The 14,010-nt window shown below is 50.7% G+C and overlaps 5 protein-coding genes across 5 annotated transcripts, besides 1 other annotated feature; 3 read left to right on the top strand and 2 right to left on the bottom strand.

The window, feature by feature from the left end:
- Positions 1–672: 672 nt before the first annotated feature.
- ACLA_002910 (carbon-nitrogen hydrolase family protein) lies at positions 673–1,788 on the top strand (the record flags this gene model as incomplete). Its single annotated transcript, XM_001276305.1, has 4 exons — positions 673–717; positions 810–898; positions 962–1,365; positions 1,454–1,788. 4 exons carry the CDS (start codon positions 673–675, stop codon positions 1,786–1,788), a joined length of 873 nt encoding a protein of 290 aa, XP_001276306.1.
- A 775-nt stretch (positions 1,789–2,563) lies between these two features.
- On the bottom strand, positions 2,564–5,119 carry ACLA_002900 (dynamin-like GTPase vpsA; the record flags this gene model as incomplete). The annotated part of the gene is made up of 8 exons (XM_001276304.1): positions 2,564–2,732; positions 2,786–2,870; positions 2,927–3,185; positions 3,242–3,883; positions 3,937–4,687; positions 4,769–4,863; positions 4,958–5,027; positions 5,100–5,119. The coding sequence occupies 8 exons, from the start codon at positions 5,117–5,119 to the stop codon at positions 2,564–2,566; spliced, it is 2,091 nt and encodes a 696-aa protein (XP_001276305.1).
- Positions 5,120–5,955: 836 nt separating this feature from the next.
- On the bottom strand, positions 5,956–8,299 carry ACLA_002890 (H(+)-transporting V1 sector ATPase subunit A; the record flags this gene model as incomplete). The annotated part of the gene is made up of 5 exons (XM_001276303.1): positions 5,956–6,012; positions 6,074–6,970; positions 7,032–7,699; positions 7,778–7,862; positions 7,937–8,299. The coding sequence occupies 5 exons, from the start codon at positions 8,297–8,299 to the stop codon at positions 5,956–5,958; spliced, it is 2,070 nt and encodes a 689-aa protein (XP_001276304.1).
- Positions 8,300–9,447: 1,148 nt separating this feature from the next.
- ACLA_002880 (oxygenase MpaB family protein) lies at positions 9,448–11,022 on the top strand (the record flags this gene model as incomplete). The annotated part of the gene is made up of 4 exons (XM_001276302.1): positions 9,448–9,831; positions 9,892–9,920; positions 9,969–10,695; positions 10,759–11,022. The coding sequence occupies 4 exons, from the start codon at positions 9,448–9,450 to the stop codon at positions 11,020–11,022; spliced, it is 1,404 nt and encodes a 467-aa protein (XP_001276303.1).
- A 446-nt stretch (positions 11,023–11,468) lies between these two features.
- ACLA_002870 (Auxin Efflux Carrier superfamily) lies at positions 11,469–12,994 on the top strand (the record flags this gene model as incomplete). The annotated part of the gene is made up of 4 exons (XM_001276301.1): positions 11,469–11,703; positions 11,785–12,592; positions 12,668–12,848; positions 12,905–12,994. The coding sequence occupies 4 exons, from the start codon at positions 11,469–11,471 to the stop codon at positions 12,992–12,994; spliced, it is 1,314 nt and encodes a 437-aa protein (XP_001276302.1).
- Positions 12,995–13,819: 825 nt separating this feature from the next.
- Positions 13,820–13,842: a microsatellite.
- Positions 13,843–14,010: the final 168 nt, after the last annotated feature.

Here is a 14,010-nt window from a genome sequence, read left to right as displayed (position 1 = left end):
TAGTTTGCCATTGGTCGTTCTTCAACCACGGCTGATACTATATCGCATTGGGAAGTGGGGGAGGGAGCTGAATGTTTCACATATGTTGGTGCAGAACTTGTTCTATGTTATCTAGTCAATCCCAGTCTCTCGCTTTGATATCTATGCATATTGCACTTCATTGCAGTTTGTTCGTGTGCGTGCTGGTTCTTTTCCATGCGCAAGGTACAGTAGGTACCTGCTAGTCCTCCCTATCAAATCATATGGCAGAGCCATGCCCCCGAGAATGTAGATCTTCATCCCTATTGAGCATGTCATATGAGCTCCCGAGAGTATATAGTACATAAGATCAGCGTGTCTCTGTTCACGAGTTCCCCCAAGGTCCTTCCCTTGGTACCTGAGTGGAGCCATCCAGTATGCCTTCCATAAACATGACTGATCGGCCTCAAAATCCTTCAGTCTGTCCTTGAAGTGAGAGACTGGATATCGAAAACTAACCCCAACGCGGGGCAGTAGAACGTAACCCCGCACGATACTCCAATATGTTTCCTTCTCCAACTCCCTCACCAACAACCGCCATCAACTTGCGAAGAGTTCCTTAATGCTTGTCAGACCTGATAATTACCCAATTGGCTTTGTATATATATATGATTCATCTGAAAGAGGTGACCATACACCCATCCTAACTCAGAGATGGCCCCGATTCGGAGAGTCGCGGTGATTCAATGGCATATCAAGGTGAGTTACGTCACCTCACCACGAAGGGCACACCGAGACGGTCCCTCAGATACTGACATATGCCACAATCTAACATCTCCGAATATGTATAGGATCTTGCTATTGAAGAGAACCATACCAGAGCATGCAACTACATCCGAGACGCGGCCGCCCAAGGCGCCGAGCTCGCCGTATTACCAGAGTACGTCCTAACCCCCGTTTCACCCAACAAGACGAGACATGGGTGGTAGCTCAGCCATGCTAGATACCATCTCAGCGGCTGGGCACCCGATGATCCGCTATGGGCCGTCCAAGCCGGCGACTACAAGCGATACGTAGCCGCCTACCAAGCTCTCGCAAAGGAGCTCCACATCTGTCTCGTGCCCGGCAGCATTGTCGAGCGACACGCGACAGGCGCGAACGAATTCGCGTTCTACAACACAGCCTACTTCATCTCCAACGACGGCAGCATCATCGGCTCCTACCGCAAGAAGAACATCTGGCATCCGGAGCGGCCGCACCTCACCTCCTCCGGCGAAGCGCCGCACGAGGTCTTCGAGACGCCAATCGGAAAAGTCGGCTTGCTGATCTGCTGGGACCTTGCGTTCCCCGAAGCGTTCCGGGAACTCATCGCCCACGGGGCCGAGGTGGTGATTATCCCTACGTACTGTATGTTTCTTTTGACTAAATATTTCGCCCCCTTGTGTCCGCGGACGCGGACGTCAGGAACCGGCCCAAACAGCTAACAGGAACGCAGGGACTCGGCACGACGCCTCCCCCGAAGCACTGGCGCACAACCCCGACTCGGAGGCGCTCTTTCTCGAGACAACGCTGACGTCGCGCTGCTTCGAAAACACATGCGGCATCATCTTCGTCAATGCCGCGGGCCCGGCGGAGAAGTTCCTGGGCATGTCGCGCGTCACGCTGCCCATTGTGGGCCCCGTAGGGAAGATGGGGAGCGAGGATGGGGTGCTCGTCGTGGAGATGGATCTGGGGCTGTTGAAGATTGCCGAGGACAATTACCGGGTGCGAGAGGATATCGCCAAGGAAGGATGGCATTATGTCTACCGACACAGTGCTGTGGATGAATAGGACTGAGCACAGGGCGTGGCTTGCGCCGCAGCGTGCCCGGTAGCCCGACAGTCCTTGTCCTCGCAGCGGTCTTGGGTCTCGGTGTGGTTGTTCAGGGATTTGCAGGGAGGCGACGTAGAGCTTCACCGCGACGATGTGGGTGGGTTGTGCGGTGCAGCCTGTTGTGGGTTGGTGGGAGAGGTGGAGGGTAGTTGATGACCATAGAAGCAGTATTGGCATTGACTATACCCCTATACTAATCTGTGGACGCTCAGAAACGGCTTCAAAGTCACCTGCTGCACCGTAAACAGTGGTGCTAAACTGTTTTGGTGAGAGGATTTAAGTACTTTATTTAGGATAGTATCAGGCACATTGCAGCTATCTTACGGCAAATTTACAACGCCGCCAAAAGAGTCAAGTTTTCAAAGCGAGCTTGCTGCTTCAAGAATGGTGCACAATGGCGTAGTCAACAATACTGTACATGCTGATGGAAGGAAATGATGGCCATCTCGCATAATCTGTCTTGATTCTAGGAAATTGATAAGGAAACAAAAAAAAAATCATTCACAGCAATCATTAGGCAATACAAATTCGTGACAACCGAACACTTGAAGGGAGATATTGCAATGGAGAGCCTCTCGAGAGCCCTTGCGGTGACAAGAAATATAAGCGTAGGGTATAACTCCTCGAAGCTGACACAAGAATCCGCTCCAAAAACATCCAGGACGAGCCGGCAAGTATCGAAGATGAATCAATGAGGAAATCAAGACGCGCACGGCCGAGGGACATCGGGGGTTTACTGAACCTGGCTGACAATCTCGCTGGCACGGCTCAGGCTCTCCACCATTTGCTGGCATTCCTTCCGGCGACGGATGGTATAATCGCTTTCCTTCAGCAGGTCGTCCAGTTCGGAATTGCGGTACATCTGCTCGAGGAGCTCACGCTGCATCTCATCCTTGGTAAACCTGTGACAAAAGATTAGCACTGCTGAAATATCCAGCGGGGTAGATGGACTTACTGGACAAGAGTATACATGATAGCTTTAGGGACCATGTCGATCATGGTACGCTTGACGATGTTGAAGTAGGAGGTGATCAACAGCTCTGATATAATTGGTTAGTCAAGTGCTCTGCTGCGGGGAAAAGTTGTCTTGACTTACTGATAACCTCGACCTCGGTAACCTCGCGCTCGGAAAGAGTGGCAGACGCCTTGAGAGTAGGTGGTGGGGGCTCCATGGCAGCCATCTTCTTCTTGTTCTTCGAGGCCCAGAAGCTGCCGAAGAATCCAGATCCATTGCCTTCCGCCGGAGTCAAATCGATAGATGGACTGTTGGCACGAGGCGGCAAAGGCTTCCCTGTCTTCGGATCCACCTGGGTCGGCTTGCTAGCCTGCTGGCGGTCGTTGATAATAGCCATAGCCTGTGTCCAGTCAGAATTTAAACGGCACAAAAAAAAAAGATTCCGAAGTAACTTACACGATGACCGTTGAGGAAGTCTGGATGTCCAGTGTTGATATAGCAGGCCTCCATGGAGATAAGGTCATGGACAAGTTTGTTGGTCGGGTCCATGCACTTCTTGAAGAAGCTGATAACGACAGCATGGAATTTCTCCTTGAGCATGGGATACCTCCGGAAGAGTTGCTTGTTCAGCAGTTGACCAAGAATGCGTACAAGTTCGTCGTAAACCAGCGAGATACACTTCAAGCTCGGATCCTCCAGTCGCTTAATCTGCTGCTTGACAATCAGCTCGAAAGCTGTCGTTCCGACGAACAGCGCAGGAGACGAGCCGGACGAGTTGTAGAGAATCGTTCGGATGTCGATATCTTTCACCTGATCGAAGGGATCCACCGCCTTGATACCATTGGAATAAAGCTCGTGGAAGACAAAGCTGATACGGGCACCACCCGAAAGCTCGATGCTAGAGAGTTCCTGGTTGTTACCCTCCAAAACCGTGCGGTACTCGTTGCTGAATTCAGTGATGATGTTCAGGATGATGTTGGCGCTGTTTCCGAGCATCGAGTCACCAAGCTGGGAAAGTTCGGCCGAGTATTTCTGAAGGGAGGCGGAGATTCTCGCTTTGATGTCAGGCAAAGTCTGCTTGATGTGCATCATAAGAATCTACAAATCGTAGAGTTAGCTGCAGTTCATAAGCAATGATCGAGGATACCCACCAGATTCAGCTTCCTAGCCAGGTATGGTGTTCCACAGTACGAAGCCTTATTCCGATAAGCCTTGTGGTTCTCGAAGAAATTCTTCTCATTCTCCAGGGCGTATGAAATGGGACGCTTATTCTCAATATCGCGCTGACCGCGGTTGACCACCGGAACGTAGCCCAGACGCAAGGGAATGATCCTGCCTGCAAGAATATCCACTACATCGGTGCCCTCGTCCATCAGATCAACCTTGGTCAACACGCCGATGGTGCGCTGGCCCTCGGGATCCACCTCACGCGCCAGCTTCAGACCGTCCGAGTTGGCGAGATCCTGATTAGCCGACGTTACCGCAAGGATGATAGCGTTGGGCTTGCTGATGTACTTCAGAACCATTTCCCGAATCTGGCGCTCAATGTCCTTGGGCTGGTCGCCGACCGGAACCTTGGTCAGACCCGGCAAATCGACGAGTGTGAGGGTCAGAACGTGGGGGGAGTAGATGCGCAGGTTGATGGGCGCTGGCGAGATACCGGCATTGCGACCGACTTTCTGTTCAGTTTCCCGCACAATCTCCTCGCGAATCTTGTTGAAATCGTAGAACTTCTGCCCGGGAATGTGGAGGAACTCGCCGTATTCGTCGACGTTCGCCTCGCTATCCGTAGTTTCCAGCTTCTCTTCCTTGGCTCCGTTTGTTAACGATTTTCTCGAAGGCTTGTTGATGAGCTGTAGGACAAGGGGTCTCCGAGTCACGATTCCCGAACCACGAGGGAGGCTGAAGCCGTCGGACAACAGCTGGTTAGCCTCAACGCACAGAAGCTACAAACAGATGCGCAGAAAGCAGTCGGTGACTTACAAATCTCTCCCAACGATGTTTTCCAAAACGGAACTCTTGCCACTGGATTGCGAGCCTACCACGACAATTTGGGGCAAGTCGATGGGGTTGTGAACCTGACCGGAAGAGCGGTGTCAGTTCAGTTCTCCGGACATGAGGGGCTTGAGACATCACAACCATGAGAACTCAGCAATGTGGACGGGCACTTACTCCAACAGTTGAGAAGACATCTTGGAGCTTGTTCACAAGTGAAATCAAGCCAGGATCATTAACGTTTATACTGTCACCATCATTCCAGTTAGCTAGTGAGTTCGGAGCTTGACCATGGGGGGGGAACAGGGGGCTTGCGCACGAGGTTGTCGGGGTTGCCATGGCTGGCAGAAGTGTAGGAAGAGCGATCGCACAAAGTTATCTCACAAGAAGAAGCGGAGATATCGAGTAGAAGAAGGGGGTATAGGTGAGGAAATGTCTTTTGCACGGATGCAGGTGGTGAGGGTGGGCAGGAAAGAGCGGGAGACGTTCGGGTTGCGGCCAAGTGTAAGAGTTTCGCTTGTGGTCCAGATTCAGATAGCAGTATCTACTACTAAGTAGATAGGCAACGGAGACAGTTGCTCAACTGATGAGCCACGAATTAGGCAGAGATGTTCTCCTGCAAAAGGATTCGAATTGCAACAGGACTCCAGGTAGGATGAAATGCACAGAAAGTGATGGTTTACCCAAAACAGAAGATTTGGTTGCTTGTGAGGACCACCGAACGCGTCATGTGGCTTTGGCCACTCAATACCGCTGAACTGTGGTGCCTAACAGAATGCTGTGGCTGAGGAGTTATACGAGTACTGCCTGGACGCTACACAGGAGGTAGAACAAAGACAACGACACATCATTCGACATTGATCCTGAATTATTTGGTCCTTGAGGTTATCCATTCTCGAAATTTATTGAGCATTAGCTAGCTAGATAAGACTTACTCGCCAGCTAAATTTGACCCTCCCCCAGCCTTTCGTGGCAGAGTAAATACCCAAAGTTAACTGAACCCTGGGTAGAGTCAAGATGCGAGGGGTCATATCCAGATTTGAAGTCAAATTCCTGTCTGCGGAATCGACATAAGTGTTAGAATAATTACAAAAAAGAAAAACTCAAGATTGCTATGATATAGGCTTCTAATAGATAATGAAAAAGCATCCTCCCACCGGCGCTGAACTTCCGCCTTACTCATCCGACACCGAAGCAAACCGCTCCGACATGGTCTGGAGAATCTTCTCATACTGTATGCCTGGTTAGTACCATAGAACATACACGGGCTTACAACAAAGGACTAGAACTAACCTTCTCCGAGACCGTCTTTTCATTGTCGGGAACTTCGAACTTCATATTGCGCAAGGAAGCTTGGATATCAGCTGTGGCGTCACGAACCTTGGGCCAGCTCTGTCCCTGCGCAATGGCCTTTTGAGCCTCATCATGGAATCCCATGAACGCCTTCATCATATATTTAGTCTTCCAGAGGGGGCAGAACTGATCGTAATCACTGTAACCGTTCTGCTGCAGGAAGTCGTCCTTGATCATGGCGGCCACGTCGAGGGTGATCTTATCGGAGTCGCCGAGGGCTGCCTTACCGACCAGCTGGACGACCTGATCCAGATCCTCGGACTTGGTGAGCAATTCTCTGATCTGGTCACGTAGACGAGGGAAGTCGGGGTGTTCCTTCTCATAATACTTGTCGAGGATCGTTGTGTACTTGCTGTACGAGATGGACGTATTGATCGAAGGGAAATGCTTCCGCTGCGCGAGTTTCTTGTCGAGACCCCAGAACACCTGGACAATACCCAGGGTGCTACTGGTGACGGGATCCGAGAAATCACCGCCAGGGGGGCTGACGGCACCAACAATGCTGACACTGCCGATTCTCTCCGGGCTTCCGAGGGCGATACTCTTGCCAGCACGTTCGTAGAACGAGGCGAGCTTAGCACCCAGGTAGGCAGGGAAACCCTGATCAGCTGGCATTTCTCCCAGGCGACCGGAAATTTCACGCAGCGCCTCGGCCCAACGAGAACTGGAGTCCGCCATCATGGCCACGTTCTTTCCCTGGTCGCGGAAGTATTCGGCAATCGTGATACCGGTATAGATGGAAGCTTCACGGGCGGCGACAGGCATGTTCGAAGTGTTGGCGATCAAGCATGTACGCTTCATGATGGGTTCTTTGCGACCGTCAACATCGATAGACAGCTACACCGGGATCTTTGTCAGTAAGTGATATTGGTAAAAAAAGTGAATCTCTGTTTCGTACCTCGGGGAAATCCATCAAGACTTCAGCCATCTCATTGCCACGTTCACCACAACCGACGTAGACAATGATATCACTGTTGGAGAATTTGGACACACTCTGGGAGATAACCGTCTTACCACATCCAAAAGCACCGGGAATGCAGACAGTACCACCCTGCACACTGGGGAAGAGGGAATCCAGCACTCTCTGACCGACAATGAAAGGCGCATCGGAAGGCAGCTTCTCGTTGACCGGTCTGGGCGCACGGACGGGCCAAGTATGCATCATACCGTGCTCCGACTTCTGACCGTTGAACTCAATCTCCAGCAGCTTTTCTTCCACAGTGTATTGACCGGCGGGGGCGATCCGGGTGATTGTACCTCTGGCGCGGGGAGGAAGCAGAATCTTGTGGTCGTTCACCAAGCTGTTCTCAAAAACGGTACCCCAGATGTCGCCGCCGGTAATGTGGTCGCCGACCTTATACTTGCCGGGCGTGAAATCCCATTTCTTCGTGCGATCCAATGCATTTACCGAAATACCACGGGGGATGTAGATGCTTCCCGACTGCACGGAGATGTCCTTCAGGGGTCGCTGGATACCGTCGTAGATTGTTTCCATCAAACCGGGGCCAAGCTCAACCGAGAGAGGCTTGCCCGTCCTCGCAACAGGATCACCGACCGTCAAACCAGCTATCAAAATAAGAATGTGGATGTCAGATTTCCGATGGTGTTAAGTTCATGACAGGTGTAGTGGATGCGCAGCCGTACCTGTCTCCTCGTAGACCTGGATGGTAGCCTTATCTCCATCGATTCGAATCACTTCTCCGACTAGTTGATCGTGGCCAACTCTGCACTGAGAGTTGAAGAAGACCCTCTGTTAGTCCAAGTGGCTTTTCTCCGACATGAGATGCGTCAACAACCGCTTACCAACTCATACATAGCACATCCGATCATGTGCTCGGCCACGACGACGGGTCCGGAAACGGAGAAGATAATGCCATGCTGGTCCTCACCAGTTGTGTCCTTGCCAGAAGGAGCCATGTTGTCTAAAGCTGGTGATGGTGTAGACGAAGTGGACGGCGAAGAGGAAAGCTCGAGGTTGCTGGGACAGCTCAAGCTAGAGCTAGAGGTCGTCAAGGTGGGCGAAACGGGGAGCGGTGGCAGGTCGTCCGGTGCGGGCGGTGATGACGGCTTTGGCTTGGATTCGGACAGATCGACCACGCCGCGACTGGCAATCAGATCCAGCAGCGAGGGACGTGCTTTTAATCGAGGTCGCCCCAAACCCAGCATCAACAGTGAGATAGGATCTGGCTTTTGGTTTACGAAGGATTCAAATGGGAAATGAGGATATATTCCAGCTGAGATCAAGCCATAAGTCGCTTGGAGGCGCCCACGACCGTTGGATTTACTCAGCCATCCTACAAGCTCGGCTTGGTCTTTATTGGCACACTAAAACAAAAACAAGTGCTGATTACCATAATGTTGATCGGATTCTGGACTATCAACGGAGAAGTCGATTGAACGCTGATGCCAGATGTGTTATCATCTGGTCCACAGCAGGCTTCAAGTGCACAACATGACAATATTGCCTTCGCATCCACAGTGCCATCAACTCGCGCGGAGGAGTTTCAGTTCAATCATACCAATAGGACAGCATTAGAAACCCTTCTTGACTTTAATGTATTAGAAGATGCCTTCGACATATAACCAGCCTTTAGATCAAGATAATGACTCTATTGAGACGAAAACTTTGAGCTCCGACGCTTTGTCTTCAGCCTTCTTGAGGCTACACATGCCAGAAGCGAAGCTAACAGTCACCGTCGTCCCTCTTTTTTGTCTTTCGCAAGAACAAAGACAAAGACACTTCTGCGGGGACGAGGTCAACATTTCTTGATAGAGCTGCACTTGAATCACGTAGGTGCATAGAACAACAACCCTCCAAGAGGCTGTAGTGGCCTGGGGCAGAAACAAACCTCTGAAGAATGGTTCGTCATCCAAACCCCCTCATCCATCCACAGATGTTGATCGAGTCACCCAATTCCATCTGTCTTGTTCACAACTCTGCGGTCCATCCATATCCCCTGATCTATGTATGCTTTCTGGGCTCCCCCGCACAAGATCATTTGACCGTGTTTCTAGACTGGAGAGATATGCATTCACATGTCGAACCGCGAATCCGGCTTGCCGCTGGTGGCCTACCTTGATCCATGGTTTTAGTTTATGTCCATTTTGACCTTTTAAAAGAAGTCAGCATTCCAGCTGAGTTCATGTGGCATGCGCATATCAGCACCACTATAAAAGGTGGTCGTTGGAAGGGTCGTTGCAGGAATGATACTGGGTCATCAGGTGTCGCTTGGCGTATACGGCACTGGTTCTAATCCACCACCCAGTCATCTCCTCGATCAGAGAGAAGTGTGTCGTTTGCTGCGTTACCAGACATGATCCCAACCGAGAAGAAGGCCCCGGATGTGCGGGAATTATGGGGTTATAAGTTCGAAGCGACAGATCTCCATCAATCCGCAGACCAGTTACGTCCGTTGATGTTCACTTACGACAAGCTCGCAGATGACTGTCTTGAACGGCTGAATGAGATCTCGCCCCCAAAGAAGGTTCCTCGTCCAGTGGTGGCGCAGAATGAAAAGCCAGCGTCGAAATCACCAAAAAGAGATCTATATGCTTTGCTTGAGAAACATCATGGTGAGGATCCGAAACTTGGTGAGCTTTGGACACAGATCAACACTGTCCCCGACTGGGTCGACTGGGAACAGATCAAAAGGGGCCAGGATGTATTTTATCGTTATGGGATGTCGATGCTGAATGCGGTAAGCACCAGACGAGCTACGGCCTCAAACGAGATCCTGACATGATTGTCCCGTACATAGCTCAGCTTCCAGAGTCTACTGGGTGGAATGTATGCCTCATGATATGGCCCTTTGATGACTAGGCTAACCTTCTCTAGGGGAGCCGGCCGAGTTGTGGAAACGCTATCTAGAACTGGTGGGTTCTCTGCGGACGTGGCGAGGCGCAGAATGCTCGAAACTCTCCAACATATCCTCCAAGTAGTCCAATCTGTGGAGTCTATGAAACCAGGGGGCGCGGGCCAGACCTCATCGGTCCGCGTGAGATTGCTTCACGCTGCCGTTCGCTCTAGGATATTGAACCTTGCGAAGCACAAACCTGAGTACTATGATGTTGACAAGCTCGGTATCCCAATCAATGATCTTCACTGTATAGGAACGATCAATATCTTCTCGACGAGTGTGGTCTGGTCTGGTCTGCCTCGACAGGGGATTTTGATCCGTAACCAGGAAATCGATGACTATCTCGCTCTCTGGAGGCTAGTGGCATATTACATGGGCACGCCACATGATTACATGAGTTCCCAAGCCGTGGCGAAGGTCATGATGGAGTCTCTTCTGATGTCAGAGATCAATCCCAGCGAGACAGGAAAGGTCCTGGCGCAAAACATCATTCTTGGCCTTGAAAACACGGCGCCTACATACGCCTCGAAGGAATTCATGGAGGCCATGGCTCGACATCTGAACGGCAATCAGCTGTCTGATGAGCTGGGTATCCCGCGCCCCAGTTTTTACCACCAGGCTCTCATTTACGGATATTGCGTGATGGCTATGTGGTTTGCCTACACTCTCAGGCTATTTCCCTCCATCGATCAAGTGTTCATTGAAGTGAGAATCTTTGCTCTCGCCCAGCCGCTTCTATCCAAAGTGCTAATGTCTTGCGTGTCACAGCTCCGTCGTAAGCGCTACTACAGCATCTTCACCGACAAGGACAAGGGTCTAGGAGAAGAGACTATCTTTGAATTCAAATATGTGCCTTTCTATACCCGCACAACTCGACTAGGGAAACGCAGCAAACCAGAGCAGACTAACTACGGAGTAGAATTGTTGGCTCGCACGGGTCTTCTTATCGTGGTGGTCACTGTGGCCAGTCTCTGTGGAGGAGTGGTCTTCGTTGCGCGACAATTGGCAGGTGGACCAGTGTTTGGCATTTAGGTGAATAACGAGTGCCTATCTCGATATAGATAGTACTGAGCCTATCCAATGCTTTGTAGTTATACTCTGGTCTCTGTTGTATCATGGGCTTTGTTTGTTTGTTTGTTTTTTTTTTTTTGAAGTACTTAGTCAATGCTACATGAGGATATTCAACTACTCTGTAGATAGCTTGTCCTATATCTGATATAAAGCACATGCCACACACCACGTTATACTTGGAACTTTGAACAGAAATCCAGTTCCTTCAGTCCCAGCAACTTGTCACAAGCGACGGAGATCCACGCTTTGTACACCTGGTTCCGCCATGATGACGACATCCATTGCGGACAAGATCAAGTAATAAGTTTTTTTTAAAAAAAAAAGAAGAATGATAAAGCGCACGAAATCCCCAATCCAGCAGTGTATAGTGGCAATAGAAGTTTCCTACTTTCAACTCGGAATCAATTATGCCTAAAGGGTCTTCTATCCTCACGCCGTTCCTCGGCGCCCTTCAAGCATGTGTCTCGGTGCTACTGACTATGAGCTATGGAGCCATCGCAGAGCAGTTAAATCTGGTGAAGGAGAGTTCGGTCAGCGACATGGCAGGCCTGAGCGTGAAGCTGTTTCTACCGGCTCTGATCATCGTACATCTGGGCGAACAATTACATTTGGGCATTGTCATGAACTATGTTCCCGTTCTAGGTGAGGAAAACCGAATCACACCCCTCCATTCACTCCTTGTGTAGTGGAAATGCTAACGAGCTCGGTGGTGTTGGCCTACAGTATGGGCGGTCGTCTACACCACTGCATCCATCGGACTCGCGCACTGCGTCTCACGACTCCTGAAACTCCCATCCTGGGTAACACCGGCATGTGCCTTCAACAACACTACCTCGCTACCGCTCCTCCTCATCCAATCACTCGAGAGCGTAGGGAGCCTGAAGCTAATCATCCGCGACGGCGACTCGATGGCCAACGCCATCGCGCGCGCCCAGAGCTACTTCCTGGTCTGCGCCGTGGTGAGCAAAACGATCGGCTACGCCGTCGGGCCCCGGATGCTCGAGAACGGGAACCACGAGGGAGCAGAAGTCGATGAAGACGGAGACGAAAATCCAGAAACGGACGCTGAAGCAGGGCTGGCAGATAGCCAGGAGGAAGCCAATGAGGAAACCTCGCTTCTCCCCGGGCGCGCGCAGAAAGCCCGCCGCAAGGTCGTCGGGAAGGTCAAGTGGGCAGCACGATACGTGTCTTCGTTCCTGCCGAAGCGCGTCAGAGAGGAGCTGCTGGTGCCGTTTGAGTCTCCGTTCGCGGATGTGGCGATTATATGCACCATCGTCGGCGCCACGCTGGGCCTCGTGCCGCCGCTTCACAGGGCGTTTTTCAGCCCGTACGATGAGGGCGGGATTTTCAACGCCTGGCTTACGTCGAGTATCAGGAACATCGGGAAGTTGTTCACGACGCTGCAGATCTTCGTGGTCGGCGGGAAGCTGGGGGCGAGCTTTCAGCGGATGAAAGCCAGCGGCAATTCAGGGAATATCCCGAAGAAGGCGATTCTGACGATTTTCCTGGTTCGTCTGGTTATCTGGCCTGCGTAAGTGCATTTCCCAAAACTTCTGCATACTTGTGCAATCCCCCTCAAACTGATTATGTTGAGGTCTCTATCTAGAATCAGCATCTCGCTCATCTACGGTTTGGCTAAGCATACCGGCCTTGTGCGCGACGACCCGGTTTTATGGTTCAGCCTGATGTTGATGCCAGCTGGGCCTCCGGCACTGGTGATATCAGGGTTTGCAGAGCTCGCAAAGGTTTCTGAGGCAGATAAGATGGCTGTGGCCAAGACGCTGGCTGTACGCTGGCCTATTGCTGGTCTGAAATGAGTCTTGCTTTCGCTAACATATAGCAGGTGATGTATATTCTCTCGCCGTTTGTTTGTTTCACCATCACGGGCGCTTTGAAGGCGTCTCAGGCCGCTTTGGATGAGAGGAACTCGTAGATATTGACGAGGTACATAGGGGCCCTGAGTGTTTTTACTAGCACAAGCTGAGAGTTACGGAGATGATTACATATATTTTACCAACATAGAGTTACATGAAATAAATTCAATATTACTAGATTTTATTAATATTATAGGTATGCAAAAAAGATATCATCAACAACACCACCACCATGTAACTACTGCAGTCGTCAAGACTACATCCCCAGATTATGTCGTACTCACTCCGTCGCTGATCCACGGCTTCATCGCTCTTCAAGGTTCCAAACGGATTTACTTCTGTACCAACGTGCTGGTCAGCCATCATATCCATCCTTTATCAAGAATCTCACCAGTTTCCTGCGCGAGAGGCCCAGGAGATACATACTCCGCATCCTTTGCACGCGCAGTTGTTGCTGCAGGTGCAAGACTGGGGGCCGTTGCAGGGACAGTTATTGGCGCCGGGGCAGGTGCATGGGTCGCCCATGATTTGAGGATTTAAAAGGATATAATAAGATATTGTTCAGTCAAGAAGTTGCTTGGCTAAGTGCTTGCTTGGCTTGAGGACCGTGTGGGAATCAACAGACCCGGACGCCTGTAGCACGCCATTATATATAGTTTATGGCGGCGACAAGGGAGAGTTCTAGACCGGCATCACGATGAGGTCAGAGAGATGATTCCATTGCCACGGGATGTTCCAGAAGGTTGAAGCTTCGACATGACGGAGGCGGGTGGCTGCAGTGGGTGATGTCGCCTCCGTTCTGGACAGGAAGCATCATACGAATAGCTACTCAACCTTGGTTCGAAGGAAGAGGTCCAAGGGATTGTTTTTATTTGTCAGTCAAGTATATATATATATATATATATATGTTTATTCCTTGTATCTATTGCTCACACTTCCCCAGAAACAAATTAACAAATTAAAAAAATAAGAAAAACCCCTGCTGAACTTGAAGACATATGGATGCTTTGGAAGAGCAGGAATGGACTGTGTACCTGTGATGTTTACTAGATGAATGAAGAAGACATTTACAGGG

The sequence above is a fragment of the Aspergillus clavatus genome, genomic scaffold (genome assembly GCF_000002715.2).
Source record: "Aspergillus clavatus NRRL 1 1099423829750 genomic scaffold, whole genome shotgun sequence".
NCBI classification, from domain to species: domain Eukaryota; kingdom Fungi; phylum Ascomycota; class Eurotiomycetes; order Eurotiales; family Aspergillaceae; genus Aspergillus; species Aspergillus clavatus.
This window is presented reverse-complemented; position numbering and strand designations above follow the sequence as displayed.